This window comes from Rhamphochromis longiceps, linkage group LG12, assembly GCF_057381845.1.
Source record: "Rhamphochromis longiceps isolate RC_006_pf linkage group LG12, R_longiceps_female_GT1.1, whole genome shotgun sequence".
Classification (NCBI taxonomy): domain Eukaryota; kingdom Metazoa; phylum Chordata; class Actinopteri; order Cichliformes; family Cichlidae; genus Rhamphochromis; species Rhamphochromis longiceps.
This window is the reverse complement of record NC_140568.1, coordinates 15,731,249-15,754,171: the sequence shown is the minus strand read 5'-3', so window position 1 is coordinate 15,754,171 and position 22,923 is coordinate 15,731,249. Positions and strand designations below refer to the sequence as shown.

The 22,923-nt window shown below is 43.5% G+C and overlaps 1 protein-coding gene and 3 pseudogenes across 1 annotated transcript; 1 reads left to right on the top strand and 3 right to left on the bottom strand.

The window, feature by feature from the left end:
- LOC146657081 (serine protease HTRA1-like) overlaps positions 1 to 22,923 on the bottom strand; it is a 33,550-nt pseudogene that overhangs the window by 6,327 nt on the left and 4,300 nt on the right.
- LOC146657084 (uncharacterized) lies at positions 11,147 to 12,587 on the top strand (annotated as a pseudogene).
- LOC146657082 (uncharacterized) lies at positions 15,156 to 20,997 on the bottom strand. Its single transcript, XM_085424904.1, has 2 exons — positions 20,605 to 20,997; positions 15,156 to 15,527 (listed from the first exon to the last, which is right to left on the bottom strand). Exons 1-2 carry the CDS (start codon positions 20,948 to 20,950, stop codon positions 15,172 to 15,174), a joined length of 702 nt encoding a protein of 233 aa, XP_085281030.1. The 5' UTR covers positions 20,951 to 20,997; the 3' UTR covers positions 15,156 to 15,171.
- Positions 16,671 to 17,680, bottom strand: LOC146657083 (uncharacterized; annotated as a pseudogene).

Genomic DNA, 22,923 nt, shown 5'->3' with positions numbered 1-22,923 from the left:
TTAAACAAATATGTAAGACTCCATTTGCGCAACATCTCTAAAATTAGAAATATCCTGTCTCAGAGTGACGCTGAAAAACTAGTTCATGCATTTATTACTTCCAGGCTGGACTACTGCAATTCATTATTATCAGGATGTCCAAAAAACTCACTGAAAAGCCTTCAGCTAATCCAAAATGCTGCAGCAAGAGTACTGACAGGGACTAGAAAGAGAGAGCATATTTCTCCTGTTTTGGCTTCCCTTCATTGGCTTCCTGTTAAATCCAGAATTGAATTCAAAATCCTGCTCCTCACATACAAGGTCTTAAATAATCAGGCCCCATCTTATCTTAATGACCTTGTAGTACCATATCACCCTATTAGAGCACTTCGCTCTCGCTCTGCAGGCCTACTTGTTGTTCCTAGAGTATTTAAAAGTAGAATGGGAGGCAGAGCCTTCAGTTTTCAGGCCCCTCTTCTGTGGAACCAGCTTCCAGTTTGGATTCGGGAGACAGACACTATCTCTACTTTCAAGATTAGGCTTAAAACTTTCCTTTTTGCTAAAGCATATAGTTAGGGCTGGACCAGGTGATCCTGAATCCTCCCTTAGTTATGCTGCAATAGACGTAGGCTGCCGGGGGATTCCCATGATGCATTGAGTTTTTCCTTTCCAGTCACCTTTCTCACTCACTATGTATTAACAGACCTCTCTGCATTGAATCATATCTGTTATTAAATACCTTCTTCAGGAACAAAAGGCAGTACACAGCTGTTTCACACCTTAGGGTTCACACTCCCTTGCTACCTCCCAGAGTCCTCGAAGAGACAAAATACTCTTCCTGTGGAGTGGTCTGCTTCCCCCAACTTCCTTACTACACCCCCACCATTTGTCTTATAGTGTGAGTGTGGAACATGTTTAAATCCAGTGGCACCAAGGCATTATAAAATAAAATAATGTGATTAATACATAAATAAAAGAAATTCCTATACAGGGGGCAAACTCCTCAAGATGGGTGGTGACCATGGTGGCCGTTTAGAAGTCGGCCATCTTGGATACAACTTATGTTTTTTCAACAGGAAGAGGGCCATGTGACACATCAAACTTATTGGTAATGTCACAAGAAAAACAATGGTATGCTTGGTTTCAATGTAACATTATTCTTTCATGAGTTATTTACAAGTTTCTCTTTGTTCACAGCCATTGACATGTCAAAGAGGTTAACACGTGAGGAGTGGATCGAAATCGTGTTGATATCTGGTGAACGCAGTAACCGGGTCATTGCAGCAGATTTCAATGCAAGACTCCCTACAAGACCACCCATCTCCCATGCTACAGTTAGCAAACTGCTTGCTGGTTCAGTGTTGGATTTGCCAAAATGTGGACGCAAGAAAACTTTCACTAATGAAGGAAAATCAGTGGCTGTCCTAGCTTCATTCAGCAAGAGCCCACAGCGTATCACTCGCCGCATGTCACTGGAGAGTGGCATTAGTCGAACATCCCTTCGGCGGATGTTAGCAACTCACAAATGGCACCCTTACAAACTCTAGCTACTGCAGCATCTCAACGAGGATGACCCAGATCGGCGCACAGAATTTGCAGAATGGGCAAAACAAAAATTGGAACAGGACCCTCAGTTCACGCAGAAGATTTTGTTCAGTGATGAGGCAAACTTTTATGTGAATAGTGAAGTTAACAAACAAAACTACCGCTATTGGTCTGACACGAACCCACATTGGATGGATCCCTCCAAGACTGTTGGAACAACAAAAGTGATGGTTTGGTGTGGTATATGGGGTACAACGATAGTGTGTCTATTCTTCATCAATGGAAACCTCAAGGCCACTGGGTATTTGAAATTGCTACATGATGATGTGTTTCCCTCTTTGTGCATTGAAGCTGGCACGTTCCCTGAGTTTTTCCAGCAAGATGGTGCACCACCACAATATGGGTGCCATGTCTGAGCATTCCTAGATGAACAGTTTCCTGGAAAGTGGATTAGTCGTCGTGGGCCAGTTGAATGGCCCCAAAGGTCTCCCGATCTGACCCCCTTAGACTTTTATCTTTGGGGTCATCTGCGGTGTTGCTATCAGTGTGTGAAGAGTGGGAGAAGAGGGTTGCATTGACAATCCAACACAATGGGCAGTACATTGAACACATTTAATAAGTGGTCAGAAACTTGTAAATAACTCATGAAATAATAAAGTTACGTTGAGACCAAGCACAACATTGTTTTTCTTGTGACATTACCAATAAGTTTGATGTGTCACATGGCCCTCTTCCTATTGAAAAAACAAAAGTTGTATCCAAGATGGCCAAATTCTAAATGGCCACCATGGTCACCACCCATCTTGAGGAGTTTGCCCCCGCACATATACTAATGTGCCACAAACAGGACTTTAATATCACCAACTATTCCCATGTTATTACGGTGTATCCATATAAATGGCCCACCCTATATATCAGATCTATAGTTGGGTGTTCTGGATGCTCAGGTGAAGAGAGAAGCTGATCTTTAAATTGATCACCACCTGGTGATGAGTTTGGGGGGGAACCCAAATATAGTGAGGATTCATTCGGCGCGTCTAGCAAGATCACAAGTACCTACTTCCTGCTGAACTTTGACAGGATGCTGCAGTGGAAGGAATATTTTTGATTATCTCCCCAATCCCACTGACATGCCTTTCATAGAGGAAGCAGAGTATGGAGATGAGCGGGGTGACTCACCCACCACTGGGGGGTGAGGTCACTTTGGCAGTTAAACAGGTCTTTGATGCCAATGCCCCTGGCATGTATGAGATTTGCCCTGAATTCCCAAAGATCCTGGGTGTTGTAGGGCTGTCTTGGTGCCACGCCTATGCAACATCATGTGGAGATCTGTGCCAATGCCTTTGTATTAGTAGACTAGGGTGATGATTCCCATTTTTGAGTAGAGGGGTGTCCTCTAAATATTGACAGCTCACACTACTTAGGGTCTCTGGACAGGTCTACACTAGGGTACTACTGAGGAGAGTCTGTTCATTAGTCAAACCTAGATTCAAGAGGAACAATGTGTTTTTTGTCCTGGCTTTTATCCTCTTGAGATATTCGAGTGGAGAATTTGCCCAACCAGTCTGCATGTTATTTGTGGACTTGGAGAAGGTGTTTGACATCATCCCTTGGGGGATCCTATTGGAGGCACTTTGAAAATATGGACTGTGACCGCGTGCGCCTGTTCGTCTTTGTCTATATGTCAGGTTGGGTCTCTCTGGGTACATCTCAGGCCCTCCAAAGTACGGAGGCCTATCTCCCCTCACCACACTCCCTGCCGGTGGCTGATGCCCTCACACGTTGGTGTGTTGGTGGTCCTTGTCGTCTGGGGCTGGGCGCTCATGTATGTACCGGCTCACTCCTGGTGGCCGATTGGCGGGGCCTGGCGCCTGTGGCCCGGTTGGGCCCCTTCCGGGGGGTGGGATGCCCTCAGGCCTCTGGCCTCTGGGCCTGAAGCTCGGTCCTCTCTGGCACAGCTGGCTGCCGGCAGAGCCCGCGAGCACGCCACTGCAACCCCCTCTGGCCTCTGCTCCGTAGCTGCTGGGTGACCTCTCGTTTGGGGCTCTACTCAGCTCTTCCCAGGAGGGTGGCACGGTTCCCCCCCTTTTGGTGGTCCTCCTCGGGTCCTTGTACTCTGGAGCCTCTGGATATCTGGGGCGGAGAAAGCTTTGGAATACAAGCATGCTGATCCACACAGGTGTGCACACAGGTGTACACACGGGTGTTCACAGACGCGGACTACACCTTTCTTGGCTGCTGCCTCAAAGCACATTGTGCGCTGTCTATCTTGCGTGCTGCACAATATCGTTTAATATTTAGTATCTACTGTTATCTACTGCTAGCTAGTTTATTGTGATGGTGCTGTTTTTTATTATGTTGTTCTTTTTTTGTTTGCTTTCTCTTCTGTTTTTTTTCTCCATACAGGTGATCCAGGTGTTTTGTTTGTTTTTCTTTCTTTCTTCCCCCCTTTCTCACCGTCTCTTCTCCCCTTTGGTTTTCTTTCTCTCCCTCTCTTTCTTTCATTCTTTCTCCTTGTCCTATCCCCCAGTCATGTCTGTCCCGTTTGTAGCAACCGAAAATAAAATCAATTCATAATTATAATAAAGGTCAATCAAATGGACCAATATGGCAAGGCCATGATGATCCACTTGGTAAAATAAATCCACTTGGCATCTTTCTTGGCCTTAAGACAACTATTCTGATGGCTAAAGATCGAAACGGGACACAAAAAAAAAGGACTGTTTGGAAGTGAGAACTTGGTTGCATTGACGACAATGAGTTGGACTTGTTTCTAGTGGCTGTTGGACTTTGCTGGGGCTGCCCTTTGACACAAATTCTGTTTGTAACTTTTATAGACAGAATTTGTAGGTGGATTTTGTCTCTGCTTTTTGTGTTTATGTTGGCTTTACCAGGTGGTGGCCTCCAGCTTGCAGTGGAACAGTTCATTGCTGAGAAGTAGCAGGAATGAGAATCAGCACCTCCGAGCAGGAGTTTAAGTATGGGTCCGGCAAGAAACCGTGAAGGAGACACAGCAAATGGACCATGGCAGATTCTAATGCTAGCTTCTGCAATAGCCTCAGAAGATATGAGTTGCCCACTAAACCTGAGATAAACCAGTAATAAAACTGTTATACTTTTTTGTAAGGTTTCCATTGGTGAAACGATCCTTCCTCTGTGAAATTCAACTCATTCAGAGACCAGCTGTTTATGGTCTCTCAAAACTAGTCCTGCAAGCAAAAATCATGTTGCTGAATTTTAGAAAATCTTCCACTGCATAACTTGTTCCAGTCACTCACTTGTTCAAACATTATTATTAGCAGTTTTTTTTCTTTTTCTGTTGAGATTTCTGTTGATGTTGATGAAGGTTAACTGTCACTGGTTGGAAAAGGTTGCCAAAGCCCTACGGTGGAAATGAGTGTTTAAAGTGCATTTTTTAATACAAAAACATTTAGTTGTACACCAAACGAAAAAATGCTTCAGCTTGACTCTGCCTGGTTCCTCCTTTGCCAGGCTCACGCCATTTATCTCTAGTGGGAATTGTAATGCTTCATTTAATTTATAGCTGCACCTCCCGGGGTATGGGCTCTTATGTCACAACAAATATGCCTTTTAGGCAAGCTTTAGAACCCCTTATGCAAAGAATGTATCACAGAGTGTTAAAGCATTGTACAACTGTCACCACTCCCAGGTTTTTAAAAAGAGAAAACTCCTTCAGCTTTAAAGCAGTTAAATCCAGTGATGCTTCTGGTTAACTTCTGCTGATCTTGAGGTGTTCCTGTATTCAGATCAGCCCTAAAGATGTTAATCATGTGCTTCACACTGAGTGCCGTCTGACTGAAGTGGTTGGGAATAGAGCACCTGCTACCATACAAAGCAGCCAGTTCTGTATGAGCAAGTCTAAGTTGGAACATGTTTTATTCAAAACCGCTCTTGTAAGTATACACACAAAAAATAGCTGGGGCTTTGAATTCATGATACATGAACAAATAGCACCCCAAAGGAATTCAGTCTGCAAATTGGCCATGTTAAGGAACAGAGTCTAATTTTGGTAGGCAAAGGCCCTTGATGACTCTCTCCCTGGATTTCTCACTGCTTTGTGTGCAGGATTAATACACTTTGATGTTAGCCTCTGATGACAAGCTACTCAGCAAGAGGAAACGCACCACTGATTTTGCCTTAAACCCTTGGGGAGCCCCACAAAAACAGCAGGACACTCACATCTGGATCGATTTTGATGAGAGCGATGTCCATCTTCTGATCCACATCCCTGACCGCAGCTTCATAATGTACGCCACTTTTCAACTCAACTTTTATCCGCTGTTTGTTGGTAAGCACGTGAGCATTTGTGACAATCCAGCCATCCTCTGACACTATAAACCCAGAGCCACTCGACACAGAGACCTCCTCACTGGAAAATGGCACTCTGGCAGTAAAAAAAGATTAATAGCAAAGGTCATTTTGCATCTAAAAGAGCATTTTGAAATGCTACTTCATTTTTCTGCTTTGGTTTGGTTTACCTTTGAAAAAGCTCCAGGTGTACCACAGCTGGGACAATCTTATCCACCACATCTGCAATGAAGTTAAACTTGTAGCGTATACTTCCCGGATGCTGTGCCCCTTTTAGTATAAAAGAAAAGGCATAAAAGTTTTCAAAAAAATTTCTTTAATAGAAAAATGAAATCTTAAAACTTAAACAGACTTTATTTCCAAAACAGTCATGTATCGTTTAAAAGAAAGTGGGGCTGTAAAAAGACTCATACAAAGAGCTGGAAGCAATAAACATCTTCAGCTTCTGTTAATGTTTGGTCGAACCTAGTTATTACTAGGTTCAGTTCATTACTGGCTTGTCTTATTAATGAAGCCTTTTATAGATTTTTCATTTGAGCAGTAAAGCTTTTTTATGAGTATTATTTTTAGGGTTTTGTCATTTTAGAGAGGTCTTAACTAGATCGAATGCAGTCATTTACTTGTTATTAAGTTGACTGCACTTTTGCTGCCATTAGAGAAGCCAAGATGGGAGAAAAGGACATTATCTGCCCTGCAGTTGTTTTGCTGTGTCCGTGTTTTCTGGCCCTCCGCCAGAACACCTACACCTGTATGCACTAGTTTACTCAGTCTCCTATTCAGAATTCAAACATTTATATCAACACTTTTGCTTTGCGTGTCTCTGAATCTGTGTATCATGTGACATGAAGATAATAGTTTCATTTACAATTCTTTCCTTATCAGACTTACAGAATACTTATCAGGCAAGTACTGGCACATTATTACTCCACTCAGAGCTTGTATGGTTTTTAATATTAGTGGGATCACAGGCTTACTGCAAACACAAACATCTTCATTGGTTTATACAAAAGCACACACAATACCCACCCATATGTTTTTGCTAGTATAGATTAGAAGCTTCCTATTAATCTGACATGAAATAAGTCTGATGCTTGAGTGCTCATGAAAGGAAATGGAATTTACCCTGCTTTGGAAAACAGTATTTTCCTCACTTGGGGGCAATATCTCCCAAGTTCTCCTTAGCTCGGTAAACAAACTTGTTGGTCTGAAGCTGCCAGGTTCTTGAGCTGACGCCGTGTTCGTTTGCACAAACAAACTTGTCTGTGCAGAAATGGTCTTAAATGCAAATGACAGTCTGTGTTTTTGCCAAAAGCTACTTTGGCAAAATGCCAACTATTTCTGCCTCTGAAAGCTCTTCCAACAAATCAAGAGTGAGCTCTGCATTGACAGGATAAATTTGTAGCTTTCAGTATCCTCTCAATTACACAAAGGACACACAGCATTGCCAGCTTGCATGTTGTCATGTTGTCATATTGTCATCACACATTAAATTCAACATTTCTATTAAGAATTTATACCGTAAATTATGTTTGTTAAACTTTTTGGGGCCTTTTTATGGATTTGTTTTTGATAGGGATGGTGAAGGCTAACAGGAAAGCGGAGCAAAGACATGGGGGGTCGGACTCGAACCAGCTGCTCTCAGCCGTGCGGCATATGGTCTCCTGCTCATCCCAGTGAGCGAAACCTGCGCCCAGTAAATTATATTTTGTTTTGTTTTTAGCAGGAATTGTTCTTAGGCACTTCAAAAAAGTTGTAAAGTGAAAATTACATGCATTACCTGATGAATAGGGCTGTGTGATATAACCAGAATCTCATATCCCGATGAAAGACATTTCTCATCCCAACAACGATGTATATGGCAAAATAGTGCTTTTTCTGTAAATTCTGCCACTCTCGGGCAGCTCAACTTGTGTGAAGTGTTTTCAGCTGGACATTGTGTACCTAGAGTCGAGTGTTTTGACCGATGCATGAAACTATGCATTGTTAAATATAAGTTGTAACTTCCGCAGTTTTCTTTTTGAGTATTTATTACATGGTGTGCTGCGGGAAAAAGCCTGTTCTAATGTTTGAGTGTAAGGTTTATTTTGAGCACCTGACGGCTCTTCTTTTGCGTCTCATCCGTAAACTCTCTCCATACTCTTTCGTGTGATTTTTGCGTATGTGGTAGAAGAGGTTTGTCATGTTTGACTCTGCGGTGGGGACTAGTTTAGGAATAAGGTCCTTGATTTGTTTTGACTGGTCCTTCTGTTTGGAGCTACCTGTTTCTGCCTCATCTTTAATGGCTATGCTGGTATTCTCTGTGCCTGCATCCATGTGATGACCATCCAAACAATGAAAAAAATTAAATAAACAGTGTATCCAATATATTTCATCATATCGCGCAGCCCTACTGATGAAGTAGTTTAACCTTTTGTTAGACCTGAAATATACAAATGAAAATGAAAACAATGTAAATTTAAAATAGCTTCCATCTAGAAATTTGGATCCATAGTGTTGGGGCCATTATGCTGGCATAGTTTTACAAGATTGCAGCAAATCACTGCAAAGACCTCATCCGTCACTCACATGCTATGACCTAAGCAATTACAAATCTCAACCCAACTGAATGATGTTTTAGATGGCACTCTCTATTGTAGTCATTATCAGCAAAACATCAAATGACAAAGTAGCTTGAAGGGATGTGATTCCATCCTCCAGTTTCAGTCATGTTTTATTCATGTAACTTAAGGTGCTTTATAAGCCACTGAAGATATGCTCCTCTGTAAATAACGCCCATATTACCTGGTATTCTGCACACAGCCAGTAAGGAACACAAATAGTTCAAGAGTCAACTGAGCACTTTCTGTTTAGTTTATGCTCTTTCTCTCTCTCTCACATACACACACACACACAATCTTCATCTTGTATCAACAGAAATAGCAGCCGTAAATATCCCAACATTTCTCGCCTGTCTGTTTCCTGATCACCTTGTTTACAGCAGAGGAAGGTGATGAAATGTAACGACAGGACTCCCGACATACACACTGTTATCTGCAAGTCATAGGGCAGCACTGTCCTCATTTTATCTTATGTAGACTGCTAGCAGTGAGGTTATCAGCAATTTCTGATATAAACTTTAAATTCACTTCACATTTTACTTTACCCAAGTGCTAGTTACTATCAGAATATTCAATTTAATATATTAGCTAAATCCTAGTACTAGTCCCTAATCTGTGCTTATGATCAAGTGGCATATTTGGCATTTTATATTAATGATTAGAGCAAAAGAGAAGGCATAGACTGTATAGAAAAGATGGATGTAACTTTGAGGTCTGAAGTCTGAAACCAAAGTACAATTGACTTAAACCTGCTTTCTTTATAATGGCCAGTAGGGGGCCACATTTGTTGTTGCAAAAAAACCTTGCAGAAAATTCTTCAACTAGTAGTTTCAATTCTTATTAAATACAAAATTAATTACATTCATTTGATAATGTTGTCATCAACGTCATGTGCCACCTATAGGTTGTATTAATGGGACTTATAGGCAGCACGGAGGTGCAGTAGTTAGCAATGTCACTTCCCAAAAAGAGAAGCTCCACCAATCAGTGGAATTACTGACTCTAAGAGATATTGTGAGGCTGAGGATTCCTTCTTGGAACGGTTATGCCCAGGACCTAGTAGCTGTATGACCTTTCTGCGTGGAGTTTGGATGTTCTCCCTGAGCCTGAGACTCTCCACAGGTTGTCTAGCCTCCTCCCACAGTCCAAACACATACAATGTAATGTTAGTCAGTGAGTCTAAAGTGACAACTGGTTAGCCATTTATGTGATATTTGGTTAAAATCTGGTGCAAAGGTCACAGAACTCTTGGACTGAAAACTTGGACTGTCTTCAAAGATTTCTCTGAGACTAAATGAACTCGTACATCTGATGAAGACTGTGGATATATGGCAATGAAAGGGGATTCAGTATGTGGAAGACTGTTATGAAAATGGACATTTTGTGTCCTTTGAACAATTGAAGAGCAAATGCAATCTCCCCAACAAGCATTGTGATCTTTTTTAGAGCAAGCACAGGCCCTCAAATTGCTATCCGATTGTTCAGTCTGACGTCACTAGCCGGGTCATTCTTACTATTCGGTGCCATTTGAGTCCTAATGACATAATATGGTATATTTAGTGTAAAACTTGTCTAATGCTTATTTCTAAACCATTTTCTTGTATGTTTAACCCCCGTCTACCATAGAACACATTGATATATACACAGGATAAATACATTAAAAGTAAATTACTTTTATTTTAGCACAAGTCACTAAAGAACTATGTCCCCAGTCATGCTTGCTCGACTTCAGTTACAAATATAACTTAAAAAAAAAAAAAAGAAATCTAGATTTTTCATCATTTCTGGATTGGCTTATTTCTAATGTTCCTCATCAAATGTTCTTTTTTATTATTAATGCATGTTTAATACTTAAAATCTTTAAAAAATGTTGTGTCCCTGAATCAACTGTCACCCCTGTTACTCTGATAAGAATTCCATAGAACACATCACCTGATTATTCTTTTAGTCACATGACACTCCCGGATGTAACATATTTTGGAGGGAAAACTTTCAAGAAGAAGACGAGTAAGTACCACTCTTTAATCAACCCTTTTTTCAATGTTTTAGCAAGATTTTGTAATGTGGCAAAGCATAACACGTCCAACCTGTTACGCTTATTAATAGTGGAAACAATTTTTTTTTTGTAATTTTTATAATATGGCTAATAAACATGTTAAAAATGGTTCTTAGTGGTCACCATGTACTAGCTTGTTGTTCATCATACTAGTAGTAATGGCTAAGTTTAGCATAAAATCTCCCCCCTGATACCGTCACCCCTGTTATTGCTATGCACTGTAACGGGGGGACATAAGATGATAGAAGTTTAGTGTTTAGGGTTATTTATACAAGTGTGTATTGGTAATTATTATTAACCTGTATATATATACTTTTAGAAGATTTTGAATAGTATACATTTGTCAGGGAATGGCACCAATGTCTGCTGCGGAGAAGCAGCGGCGCTACCGAGCACGTCGTGATGCTGACCCTGAGAGAAGACAGATATATCTCAATAAAGAGAAAGAGAAGTGGAGAAAGGACAGAGAGGAAGGGGGAAAAAAAGAAAGTGGCAGATCTCAGTGAACGACAGAAGAGAGCACAGAGAAAGCAGTGGCGAGAAAGGAAAAGAAAGCAGAGGGCTAGTGCCAAAGGCAGGACAGAATTTGAGGCTATGAATACTCCTCCCCTAAGTCCAGAATATTCCCTAGAGCCAGAAAATGCCCCGCAACCAGGACCCTCAAGGTTAGAAGAAGAGTTGACAGTTCAATGCTTTGCTGATTAGGTAGATTTTGTATTTGACTGATAAAACGTGATTTTGCCCTAAAAAGAGAGAGAGAGAGAGAGAGAGAGAGTGAGTGTGTGTGTGTGTGTGTGTGTGTGTGTGTGTGTGTGTGTGTGTGTGTGTGTGTGTGAGTCTACCTGCCTAATACATTATAAACATATAATATCCAACGTCTATCTTATACTGTATCTAAACATTTATCTAAACATATATATATAATAATTGTGACAATATTTCCTGTGTTGTAGGCAATACATTGTTGGATGAAGGAATATTAGACAGGGAAGAAGGAGACTCAAGAATGAAATTAAAGAGCTAAAGGCCTTGTTGGAAAAGGAAAAGAGAAAAAAAGAAAAATACAAGAAGAGGTGCCAGCGTTTGGGTGGGGAAAAAAAATCCCCACGTTCTAAAGTGGATGCACTGCTGCGTCATGAAACAGTTAGCAACACAATTAGGAAAAGACTATTACTGCAGGAATCAATCATTGAGGAAATCAGGAATAAATACAAAAACACCAAAAAGGAACGAGAGAGGCAAATTATTGCAAAAACGACAATAGGAAAAATTATAAAGAAATACAGGCTACAGAGGGCTGCACAGACAGCTCTAGGCTTTTCAAAAAAGCGTGGTCAAAGACAAGATGGAGGGCTCATAACCTTTGAAAGAAAGGAAAGCAATAGATTACCAGTTGATTGCAAGCAGAAAATAAAGGCCTTCTTCTTAAGAGATGACGTCAGTCGGATGACAACAGGACGAAAGCAAACTAACTCAAAAGAAAATAAAAAAAACAGAAACGTTTGCTAACTGATTCACTGAAGAATCTGCACCATAAGTTTCTTTCAGAAACTGAGCATCAGGTCTCATATTCTTGTTTCTGCACCTTAAGACCATTTTGGGTTGTGGTGCCCACAGAAGCTGATCGTGAAACCTGTCAGTGCAGGACACATGAGAACTTACAGTTCATGGCCAATGCCCTGTATGTCCAAGGTCTGTCAGCAACAAAACACATTGAAGAGATGGTAGATGCAACAATGTGTGATGCTAAATCCAAAGTCTGTGCATATGGTGAGTGCAAAGACTGTTTCAGTACAACACACACACTCTTGAGACCTCCTAACAACACAGAGATAGCCTTTACCAAGTGGTCTCTAGAAGAGAATGAAAAGTTAAATGATGGAGAGGTATCTGGTAAAAAGTCAACAATTACAGTGAAGACAACTGTCATGACAACAGAGGATGCACTTGCAGGGGAATTTCATGACGGACTACTCAGATTTAGGCGGCACGTCTTTAATATCCGATGGCAGTATAGGGCCTACAGACAACTGAGAGAAAATCTGAGAAACGATGAATGTCTGCTACATGTAGATTTTTGAAGTTTCTTTAAGGTGGTATTTTTTGTCACTGATGTTATGTCCACCCTGTTACCTCCTGTCCACCCTGTTTCTCCTCTGTCCACCCTGTTACCTGTGTGTTTCTTTTGTTAATTAAATCAAATCAACAAACATAATGCATGTCTCTTTGGTTATTGGGAGGGAATGAATCAGCAAAATTAAGTTACTTAAAAATGGAGCCAATTTTTTTTTAATATTCCCTTTGAATCTAAAAACAATCTTTTGAAATTACACTGTGTCTTAAAACTGAACCTGTCTTCTTTCAATATAATGCTTGTTTAAAATACTTCCTTGAAATTTCCTTGCAGATTTTAAAAAGGGACATTGTAGCTTTTAGAAAATGTAAATATTACTATAACTGTGCATTCAAAACAGTTATTAATAGAAAATTGAATGTCCTGTAACAGGGTGGACATTTGGCACGTCATGGTAAAGACTTTGATTTTAAAAAATATTATAATATAATATCCTTAGCTGGACCAATACATTTTTCTTATAGGTTGAAAATCCCTCTTTTAGATGAAATGTTAAAATAATTCAAAATTTTTTATTTTTTGATGAAGAGTGATCACACTGAAATGGCACCGAATAGTAGGAATGACCCAGCCGTGTCTGGGTCTAAACTCCGCTGCAGGTCCATATATCAAACGATCACTATGGCATTACTGAGAGTTGAAAAACTGTTTAAAGTCTTTCATCTTTAATAAAATGATCAGCGTTCTGCTCTACCAGGTGTAACAATTGAGTTTAACATCCAGGCATCCATGAAAACGGAATTTATGACATTTAACGGAGTTAGAAGTTAGCAGGGAGTTAGCTCGCTAGCTTCTATCTAAATACAATATAGCATGTCCTGACTGCGGGGTTTTGGAAACAAATTAAAACGTATAGCTCTGTTATCACTTCCAGCATAAATGAAGACAGAAAACTAAACAGCAGTGACGTTTGTAGGGTTACTGAAGTTGGGCTAGCTGGTATATAATGATGTGCTACGTGACCGCTAGCGACACAGCTATGTTAGCATAATATAAACAAGCTAACTTTTTTTCCACTCGATAAAAGTTAACGTGAGTGTTGTCGGTGGTCAGGAACAAATGTAATCGCATGGCAGGATGCTGTAAAAGGACCAAACTTCAGCCAGGAGAACAACTGAGATAATCCATCCACAATACGTGGTTAGTTATTCATATACTGCTGCATGGGCTGGGCTGTAGTTACATCCTAAGGTTTTAAAAACTGAGCTTAAATAAATGATTAGTGGTAATAAAAGCCGAGGGAGGTCAACAGGGATCACTGACTGTTTTAGGAGCTTTTTGAGATCAAATAGAAGAAAATACATAACATTAAACATGTTAACAACAAAAAAGCCGTATTAAACGCAGACTACTTTAAACCCGGAAGTAGGATTAGTCGCGTCATCACTGAACAATCGGATAACTGATGCAGAGACTTGTTCATCACAATACAGGGAAAAATGTATTTCTAAAGCATGATCTGTGTTACAGAATCAGAGTCCAAAGCCAGCTTTGCAAAAATCAAGAGTGAATATATATACTTATGAACACTTCGGGTCAGATTTATGCTATAATAGTTTGTCAGCTACAGTTAATTCCAAATGCAGACTTGCCTTTATCAGCTCACCTCACTCCACAGAAATTACATAAATCCAAACCTAAATTTCCAGATATGTATTTTAAGTGTGGTTGACAAGCTACATTAGTCTGTTTTGTATTGGAGCATTCTGGAGAGTCTAAATAAAGATTTTAATAAGATAAACGGTAGCTTAAGGCTAGATCAGTCCTGATGCTGGAAATATAACAACAGAAGTCATCCAGTGTGCTAACATATACATGTTTAGATTGCGTAAGAATCATATTATTTTGAATAAATATAAATAACATGACGCTAAGCTTTGGCCAATGATTGTGAGCTAACAACAACAAGGTCGCGGGTATGGCTGCGACCGTAGGATAGGAAAAAACCCTAATATGAAGGTATTTTACTGTGCATTTTACAGTAATGTTCTGTTCTTCTAGAATATCATTAAAGTTACGTAAATAGACTTTGACTTCACATTTTGAATGTAAATTAACGTTAAATCACTGTAATGTAATACAACATAATTGTCTTGATCAGAGGTGGAAAGAGTACTCAAAATTTGTACTCAAGTACAAGTACTGTTACACTGGTTAAATTGTACTCAATTACAAGTAAAAGTACTGGTGTTAAAAAAATACTTGAGTAAAAGTACAAAGTACTGTTCTCAAAAACTACTCAGAGTATTAATTACTTTTTAACAGACTGATGTTTTATTCTGTTGTCAATAGCAGGCATTCAACTCGATTCACCAGTATAAATATTTATGTTCAAAGCACATTTTTCAGATGAACAAGGTATAGAAAGGTAACTTGTTTTGTAAATAAATGCAGATATAAAAGAAGGAATTTTGTTTGTTAAAACAATGACAAAAATGTTTCTGAACATGCGTAGAACCATTTAAACTTTTCCCCATACACTGAACAACAGGCAGGTAAGTGCCTTAATCTCTTAGCATTTCTTTCACACTTTACTTTCTGAACCTTTTGTTCAGTTTCAGCAAGAGCTGGTTTTCTAAATTAACAGAGGCAATCCGACTTCGTTTGGCAGTGAAGAGTAGACCAGCACAGCTAAAAAGTCGTTCACACGCAGCAGAAGCAGGCAGAGCTGTGTTCAGTTTAAGAGAGAGGTTTTTGATGGCTGAGAAGGAGTGCAGCAGCTCCATGGTGTCTGTGGCACAAGCAAGATAACCATCAAGCTCAACTGCACTTTGCAGCCTTCTGGAGATTGGTCTGGAGAAGAATTCATCTTCATCAGATGACTCTCTTTGCTGATCCTCACTCTCATGCTCTGTCGTTTCAAGATGTTGTTTGATGTATGTCAAGGCTGTAATTGCAAGTAGATAACACAATTTTGTTATTTAAATTTCAGTGATTATTCCTGAACACAAATTTAAAATCGGCAAATTCTCAAAAAGGATTGTTTAGTATTCAGGACAGACCATCAATAACTTACAATGTATTAGGTGAAATACTCACTTAAGCATGTGTTCAAATGTAAAAATACACAAAAATGGGATCACATGATCACTCCTTGAATCGCTACCTTATCGTGGTGGAGGGGTTTGTGTGTCACAGGGATCCCAGGGGCTATGTTGTCTGGGGGCTTTTGCCCCCTGATAGGGTCTCCCATGGCAAATTTGCCCTGGGTGAGGGACCAGACAAAGAGCGATTCATAAGACCCTTATGAAAAGGACATCGAGGGAACAGTTTACCCTGCCCGGGATAGGGTTACCGGGGCCCCGCCCTGGAGCCAGGCCCGGGGAGGGTGCCCGAGGGCGAGCGTCTGGTGGCCGGGCCTTAGTCCATGGGGCCCGGCCGGGCACAGCCCGAAGAGGAGACATGGGCCCATCCTCCCGCAGGCCCACCACCCGCAGGAGGCGCCATAGGGGTCGGGTGCATTGTGTGCCGGGTGGCGGCCAGGAGCGGAGGCCCTGGCGGACTGACCCCCGGCTGCCAAGACTGGCAATAGGGACATGGAATGTCACCTCTCTGGTGGGGAAGGAGCCTGAGTTATCAGAATCAGAATCAGAATCAGAATACTTTATTCATCCCGAGGGAAATTAGGGGTTACAGCAGGCAGCACGCTAATGGCGCATGCGCACTCACAAAGGAACCTTCTGACCAACTTTACACAAACATCACATTGGGCAGACATGTCAGAAGGTAGGCTGATAGGAAAAAAACAACGAAAATACACTACATGAGGTAAGAGGAGGAGAAAAAAAACTCCACTCAGACTGAGCTCCTAGTGGGAGAACAGTTTGATAAAAGAAAAAACACCTCAGCACAAAAGCACATGACTATCAATACACCATAGAAACACGAGACAAGCAACAGGGGCGGGTAAAGGGTAAGAGAGAGCCGGCGTAGACAGCGCATCCGGTCCTGCAGCATCTGTGCTGGTCCAGTTGACTGCTATCATCCCCGGTAGGGCACAAGCATCGAAGACGTTGGAAAGGGAGGGGGATGAGTGAGTGCTTATCAGTGTAAGTGTGTGTGTGTGCGTGTCCATAGTTTAGCTGAGACAGTGTCCTTCGGCCTATCAGGCTAAGTAAACAGTCCTCCAGCCAATCCAGGTGTCCTTCATGGGGCGGGAAGAATAGTCATCACACAGTCGTTATCAGGGAGTTGTTTTGGTGGGCTCCAGCCTTGGGCCTGCAGCTGGAGCCGTGGTGTCCAAATGTTGAATATTGTTGATTTCTCCTTTGTGAGCAGCTCGAATTCTAGCACTCCGAGGCTGGTCTCTCGATCTCCCGTTGAAGAGCTGCGAGCCTCCCCATGATGGTATCAAACTTCTGTTCCGTGGTGTTGTCAGTCTTTTGATTCTGAGACCTCACAACTGCAGTGATCCGTTCCGCGATGTTTTCCAACTGTCGCTCAAGGGTCTCATTTTGAGCAGGCCTCTATCTGATGTTTCCCCTCATACGCTCAATGGTGTTGTTTTGAGCCTTCACAGCAGCTGTAAACGTCTCCAAGGTGTTGACCATATTACGTTCGTTGTGAGAGGTCGCACCTCGTCCCGTCGCTTCGAATCCAGCGGGCAGCCTTGTGGGGGTTTGAACAGCCGGTTCCGCTTTCTTATTTCTCTGATAAACCAGGGCTAAGCCAACGCCGATCAGCATGAACCCTGTTATCATGGTTCCGAATAGGTAGATATCTTCAGCGTCCTCGATCGACAGTCCCGCCAGGCACACGGTCCTCCAGTTCTGCCACCCGTCCATCGTGTAACCGGCAGGGAAAGTCCCTCCAGGGCACTCAGGCTCTCCCGAGCCCCGACTTCTCGTTGAGAAAAGGGTGTCAATAGCACTCAGAGACCAGTTGATCAAATCCATAATTCTCTTTTAGGTTTAGAGAACGACAGTGAGAGACTGTTCCAGGGAAAGTAAATTCACACAAGACAAGACAAGGACATAGAGGCGAAGCAGGGAAGATAAGGGTGAGGAGGAGAGGAGAAAGTGCGACCGCCTTCGCTGAGAGCTCAAGACAAAGTGCGTGAGGTTGAGAGGTACCGGCTAGATATAGTCGGGCTCACCTCTACACATGGCTTGGGCTTTGGAACCAGTCTCCTGGAGAGGGGCTGGACTCTGTCTCAGTCTGGAGTTGCCCCTGGTGAGAGGCGGCGGGCTGGGGTGGGTATCCTAATATCCCCTCGGCTTGCTGCCGGTACGTTGGGGTTTTTCCCGGTGGACGAGAGGGTTTGTTCCCTGCGCCTTAGGGTCGGGGAACGGGTCCTGACTGTCATCTGCGCTTATGCGCCGAGTGGCAGTTCAGAGTACCCAGCCTTCTTAGAGTCCCTGTGGGGGGGGGGGGGGGGGGGGGGGTGCTGGAGGGTGCTCCACCTGGAGACTCTGTTGTCCTGCTGGGAGACTTCAATGCTCACGTGGGTAACGACAGCGAGACCTGGAGGGGCGTGATTGGGAGGAACGGCCTCCCTGATCTGAACCCGAGCGGTGCTCTGTTATTGGACTTCTGTGCTAATCACAGTTTGGCCATAACGGACACCCTGTTCGAACATAAGAGTGTCCATAAGTGCACGTGGCACCAGGATGCTCTAGGCCGTAGGTCGATGATCGATTTTGTAATCGTATCAGCAGACCTGCGACCATATGTTCTGGACACTCGGGTAAAGAGAGGGGCTGAGCTGTCAACTGATCACCACCTGGTGGTGAGTTGGATCAGGTGGCGGGGGAAGACGCTGGACAGACCTGGTGCACCTAAACGCGTAGTGAGGGTGTGCTGGGAACGTCTAGCAGAGGCCCCAGTCCACGAGATCTTCAACGCACACCTCCGGCAGAGCTTCAACAGCATTCCGAGGGAGACTGGGGACATTGAGTCCGAATGGACCATGTTCAGCGTCTCCATTGCCGAAGCTGCTGCATTGAGCTGCGGCCGCAAGGTGGTTGGTGCCTGCCGTGGTGGTAATCCCCGAACCAAATGGTGGACACCAGAGGTGAAGGGAGCCACCAGGCTGAAGAAGGAGTCCTATCGGGCTTGGTTAGCCTGTGGGACTCCGGAGGCAGCCGACAGGTATCGACAGGCCAAGCGGAATGCGGCTCGGGCAGTGGCTGAAGCAAAAACTCGGGTGTGGGAGGAGTTCGGAGAGGCCATGGAAAAAGACTTTCGGGCTGCCTCGAAGAGATTCTGGCAAACCGTCAGACGTCTCAGGAGGGGAAAGCGGTGCTCTACCTGCACTGTGTATAGTGCTGGCGGAGCGCTGCTGACGTCGACTGAGAAAATTGTCAGGCGGTGGAAGGAATACTTCGAGGACCTCCTTAATCCCACTGACACGTCTTCCGAGGAGGAAGCAGAGTCTGGGGATGAGGGGAATGACCCGCCAATTTCCGGGGGCGAGGTCACTGAGGCAGTTAAACAACTCCTTGGTGGCAGAGCCCCTGGTGTTGATGAGGTCCGCCCCGAGTTCCTGAAGGCTCTGGACGTTGTAGGGCTGTCCTGGTTGACACGCCTCTGCAATGTTGCGTGGAGATCAGGGGCAGTACCTGTGGACTGGCAGACCGGGGTGGTGGTCCCCATCTTCAAGAAAGGGGACCGGAGGGTGTGTTCCAACTACAGGGGGATCACACTCCTCAGCCTCCCTGGGAAAGTCTATGCCAGGGTGCTGGAAAGGAGAGTTCGTCCGTTAGTCGAACCTCGGATACAGGAGGAACAATGCGGTTTTCGTCCTGGTCGCGGAACACTGGACCAGCTCTTTATCCTCTCCAGGATACTTGAGGGTGCATGGGAGTTTGCCCAACCAGTCTACATGTGTTTTGTGGACTTGGAGAAGGCATTCGACCGTGTCCCTCGGGGTGTCCTGTGGGAGGTGTTGCGGGAATATGGGGTGTCTGGCCCATTGCTACGGGCCATTCGATCCCTATACAACCGTTGCAAGAGCTTGGTTTGCATTGCCGGCAATAAGTCGGACTCGTTCCCGGTGGGTGATGGGCTCCGCCAGGGCTGCCCTTTGTCTCCGGTTCTGTTCATAATTTTTATGGACAGGATTTCTAGGCGCAGCCAAGTGGCGGAGGGCTTTCGCTTTGGTGGCCTCAGAATCTCATCTCTGATTTTTGCAGATGATGTGGTTCTGTTGGCTTGATCGGGTGAGGGCCTCCAGCTCGCACTGGAGCGGTTCGCAGTCGAGTGTGAAGCAGCGGGAATGAGGATCAGCACCTCCAAATCTGAGGCCATGGTTCTCAGCCGGAAAAGGGTGGAGTGCCCACTCCGGGTCGGGGATGAGTTCCTGCCCCAAGTGGAGGAGTTCAAGTATCTCGGGGTCTTGTTCGCGAGTGATGGGAGAAGGGAGCCGGAGATCGACAGACGGATTGGGGCTGCAGCTGCAGTAATGCGGACGCTGCACCGGTCCGTCGTGGTGAAGAGGGAGCTGAGTGTAAAAGCGAAGCTCTCAATTTACCGGTCGATCTACGTCCCTACCCTCACCTATGGCCACGAGCTGTGGGTAGTGACCGAAAGAACGAGATCGCGGATACAAGCGGCAGAAATGAGCTTCCTCCGAAGGGTGGCTGGCCTCTCCCTTAGAGATAGGGTGAGAAGTTCGGCCATCCGGGAGGGGCTCAGAGTAGAGCAGCTGCTGCTCCACATCGAAAGGAGCCAGCTGAGGTGGTTCGGGCATCTGACAAGGATGCCCCCTGGGCGCCTCCTGAGTGAGGTGTTCCAGGCATGTCCCACCGGGAGGAGGCCCCGGGGCAGACCCAGGACACGCTGGAGAGATTATATCTCTCGGCTGGCCTGGGAACGCCTTGGTATTCCCCCGGATAAGCTGGAGGAGGTGGCTGGGGAGAGGGAGGTCTGGGCCTCTTTGCTTAGGCTGCTGCCCCCGCGACCCGGCCCCGGACAAAGCGGATGAAAATGGATGGATGGATGGATGGGATCACATGAATCCTTACCAGCCTCTGTTACGTCTGCTCTGTCAGTCCAGGAAGTCTTGAACTTGGGTAAGAGGACTGCAGCTGCAGCCAACTCTGGATCCTCCATCATCGCTCCAAAACGCTTTTGAAGGCCATTTTGCAGGGCTCTGATGAGTGGCACGCATGTCTTGCTTGATGTCTCCAGCCTGCTAAGTTTGGACAGTAGTTGTTGGATTACTGGCAGGAGCCATCCCATAAAGGAAGTGGACTCAGACTGAAGGATGTTTGAAGCTTTCACCAGTGGCTTCATGGTGGTACAGTACTCCCTTAGGAATGCAACTTCTGCAGGACTCAACCTGTAAGACACAACAACAAAACCCACCATGACTATAATAGGGATCTTCTGATTTAATATTAAGAGTCTGCTCACGTTTTTAACCATACATTAAGGAAAATTCACAAAATTTGAAACCATATTGGTAGGTGTCCAATTTTACTCACATTTTCACCTTGAACTCCTCACAAATGCTCCTGATGGCATCTTCCCCCTTCTCATCAATGATGCGTATTATCCTTTCAATGGCAAGGTAGGTTGAATTCTATCGTGTTGCATTGGGACGAATGATCTGTAGCTCACACTTGTCCTCTACCACTTCATTAGCCAAATGAGATCGGCCAGTTTTGTTCCAAATGGCCTGGCATTTTGCAAAGGTTGCACGGGAGAGCCTCTTGTAGGTGTCATTCATGCTCTCTGCTAGGGCAGCATCAGTTGTTGCCACAAGGTTTAGCAGGTGACATGCACATCGCTGATGAGGCGGAAGTTGATACTCCAAACCAGAGTCTTCATCAAGAATTGCACTTGCCTCATGGTAGTCAATATGGTCAGTCAGGTCAAGAGTTTCTGGGTCTGCGTCATCTTCAACTTCATCTGCATCATTTTGTGCCCCAAACATGTGGAAGGCCTTGACAAAGTTGGATCCACTATCAGTTGTGGTTCTTACAACTTTGCCTCTAATCTTGTATTGGCAATGGATATCATCAAGCGCACCAGCAAGCATGTCAAATGTGTGAGACCCTCTCAATCTTTTGCATGCTAGTGCTGCAGATCTTCTTTCCAGGGACTCTTCCTCTATCCAATGGCATGTGACTCCAAGGTAACTTTTCTGATGAGCTGACCAACAATCAGTAGTGGTAGCAACAAATTTGACTTTATCCAATGCTGCAACCAAAGTCATCTTCATGTGATCAGCAGCTTCACAGATTCTGGCACGGACAGTGGGTCTGGAGATGACTTTGGCTTGAGGTTGTAATGTGGTAACCAATTCTTTGAAAGATGGCTGTTCTACCACCGCAAATGGCTGTAGACCCTCACATATGAAATTGATGACAAGCTTGTCAACAGTTGCTTGTGGAACATGTTTGTTTGCAGTTCTCAACATCAGGTCTGGTAACTTGGCTTGCGTATTTGCTGAGAGCTTGTTTGGTGTGGCTGTGGTCTTTCGCTGTCGAGATGTTGATGCCACAGTGATATTGTACTGCTCAATCTTCGATGGATGTTTCCTCTGTAGAGATAAATATTATCATACGTCAGGTTCATACATTACTTCATAACATCACTGTGATTAACACTAAAGGAAAACACGTTTTTAAAACATTATTCAACTAGACTTGAGCTAATCTTTGATTGTTGAGCATAGTATAAAAGAGTGGTGAATTGGTCAAATTTTGCAGATATATTGCTGTATTTATTCACAAGTGTAAACCAATTTTGAACGATCATTGCAAAAAACATGAATTTCTGTATACATTCTAAGTTCTGTAATATGTATACTATCTGTAAAAAGAGTATCGACCAATGTATCAGTATCTAAATTTTTAACTCCTTTTTATCAGTATCACCCTAAAGTTTTCAGTATTAGTCAGGTCCTAAAAATACTAAGAGAGCAAAATATGTGTATCTAGCAAATCTAATTTAAGAAAAGGGATCACATACACAAAAATGCTGCCCATACAGCTAACAAATAAAAACAATCCACATTATGTTCTTTAAAAAAAGATATCATATTGGGAAACATATAACCCTACTGATTAAGAGCCATGTCACTATGATAGACCTATATCAGGCCAATGATACTGATCAACTGATCCATCAATCGGGCTCTGGTACATGTCAGCTGAGAGCTGGAAGATTAATTTGAGATGCAGCTCAGCACTGTGTTCAAGTTTTAGTTGTTTTTTTTTAAATATAGGGCAGCTGATTGTAGGCCTGTGAGTTTTAAATGACTACAAGTTTAATTTATTGTAATGACGGTGGTTATCCAAATAATAAGCTAAAACATTCCTACGAATTTAGCTCAA

Bases quoted from the DNA above. Each gene is read 5' to 3' on its own strand.
- LOC146657082 (XM_085424904.1), bottom strand. From the start codon at position 20,950: ATGGTGGGTTTTGTTGTTGTGTCTTACAGGTTGAGTCCTGCAGAAGTT. The intron at 15,528-20,604 runs GTAAGGATTCAT...TTGCAATTACAG, and splicing joins AGCAGACGTAACAGAGGCTG to CCTTGACATACATCAAACAA.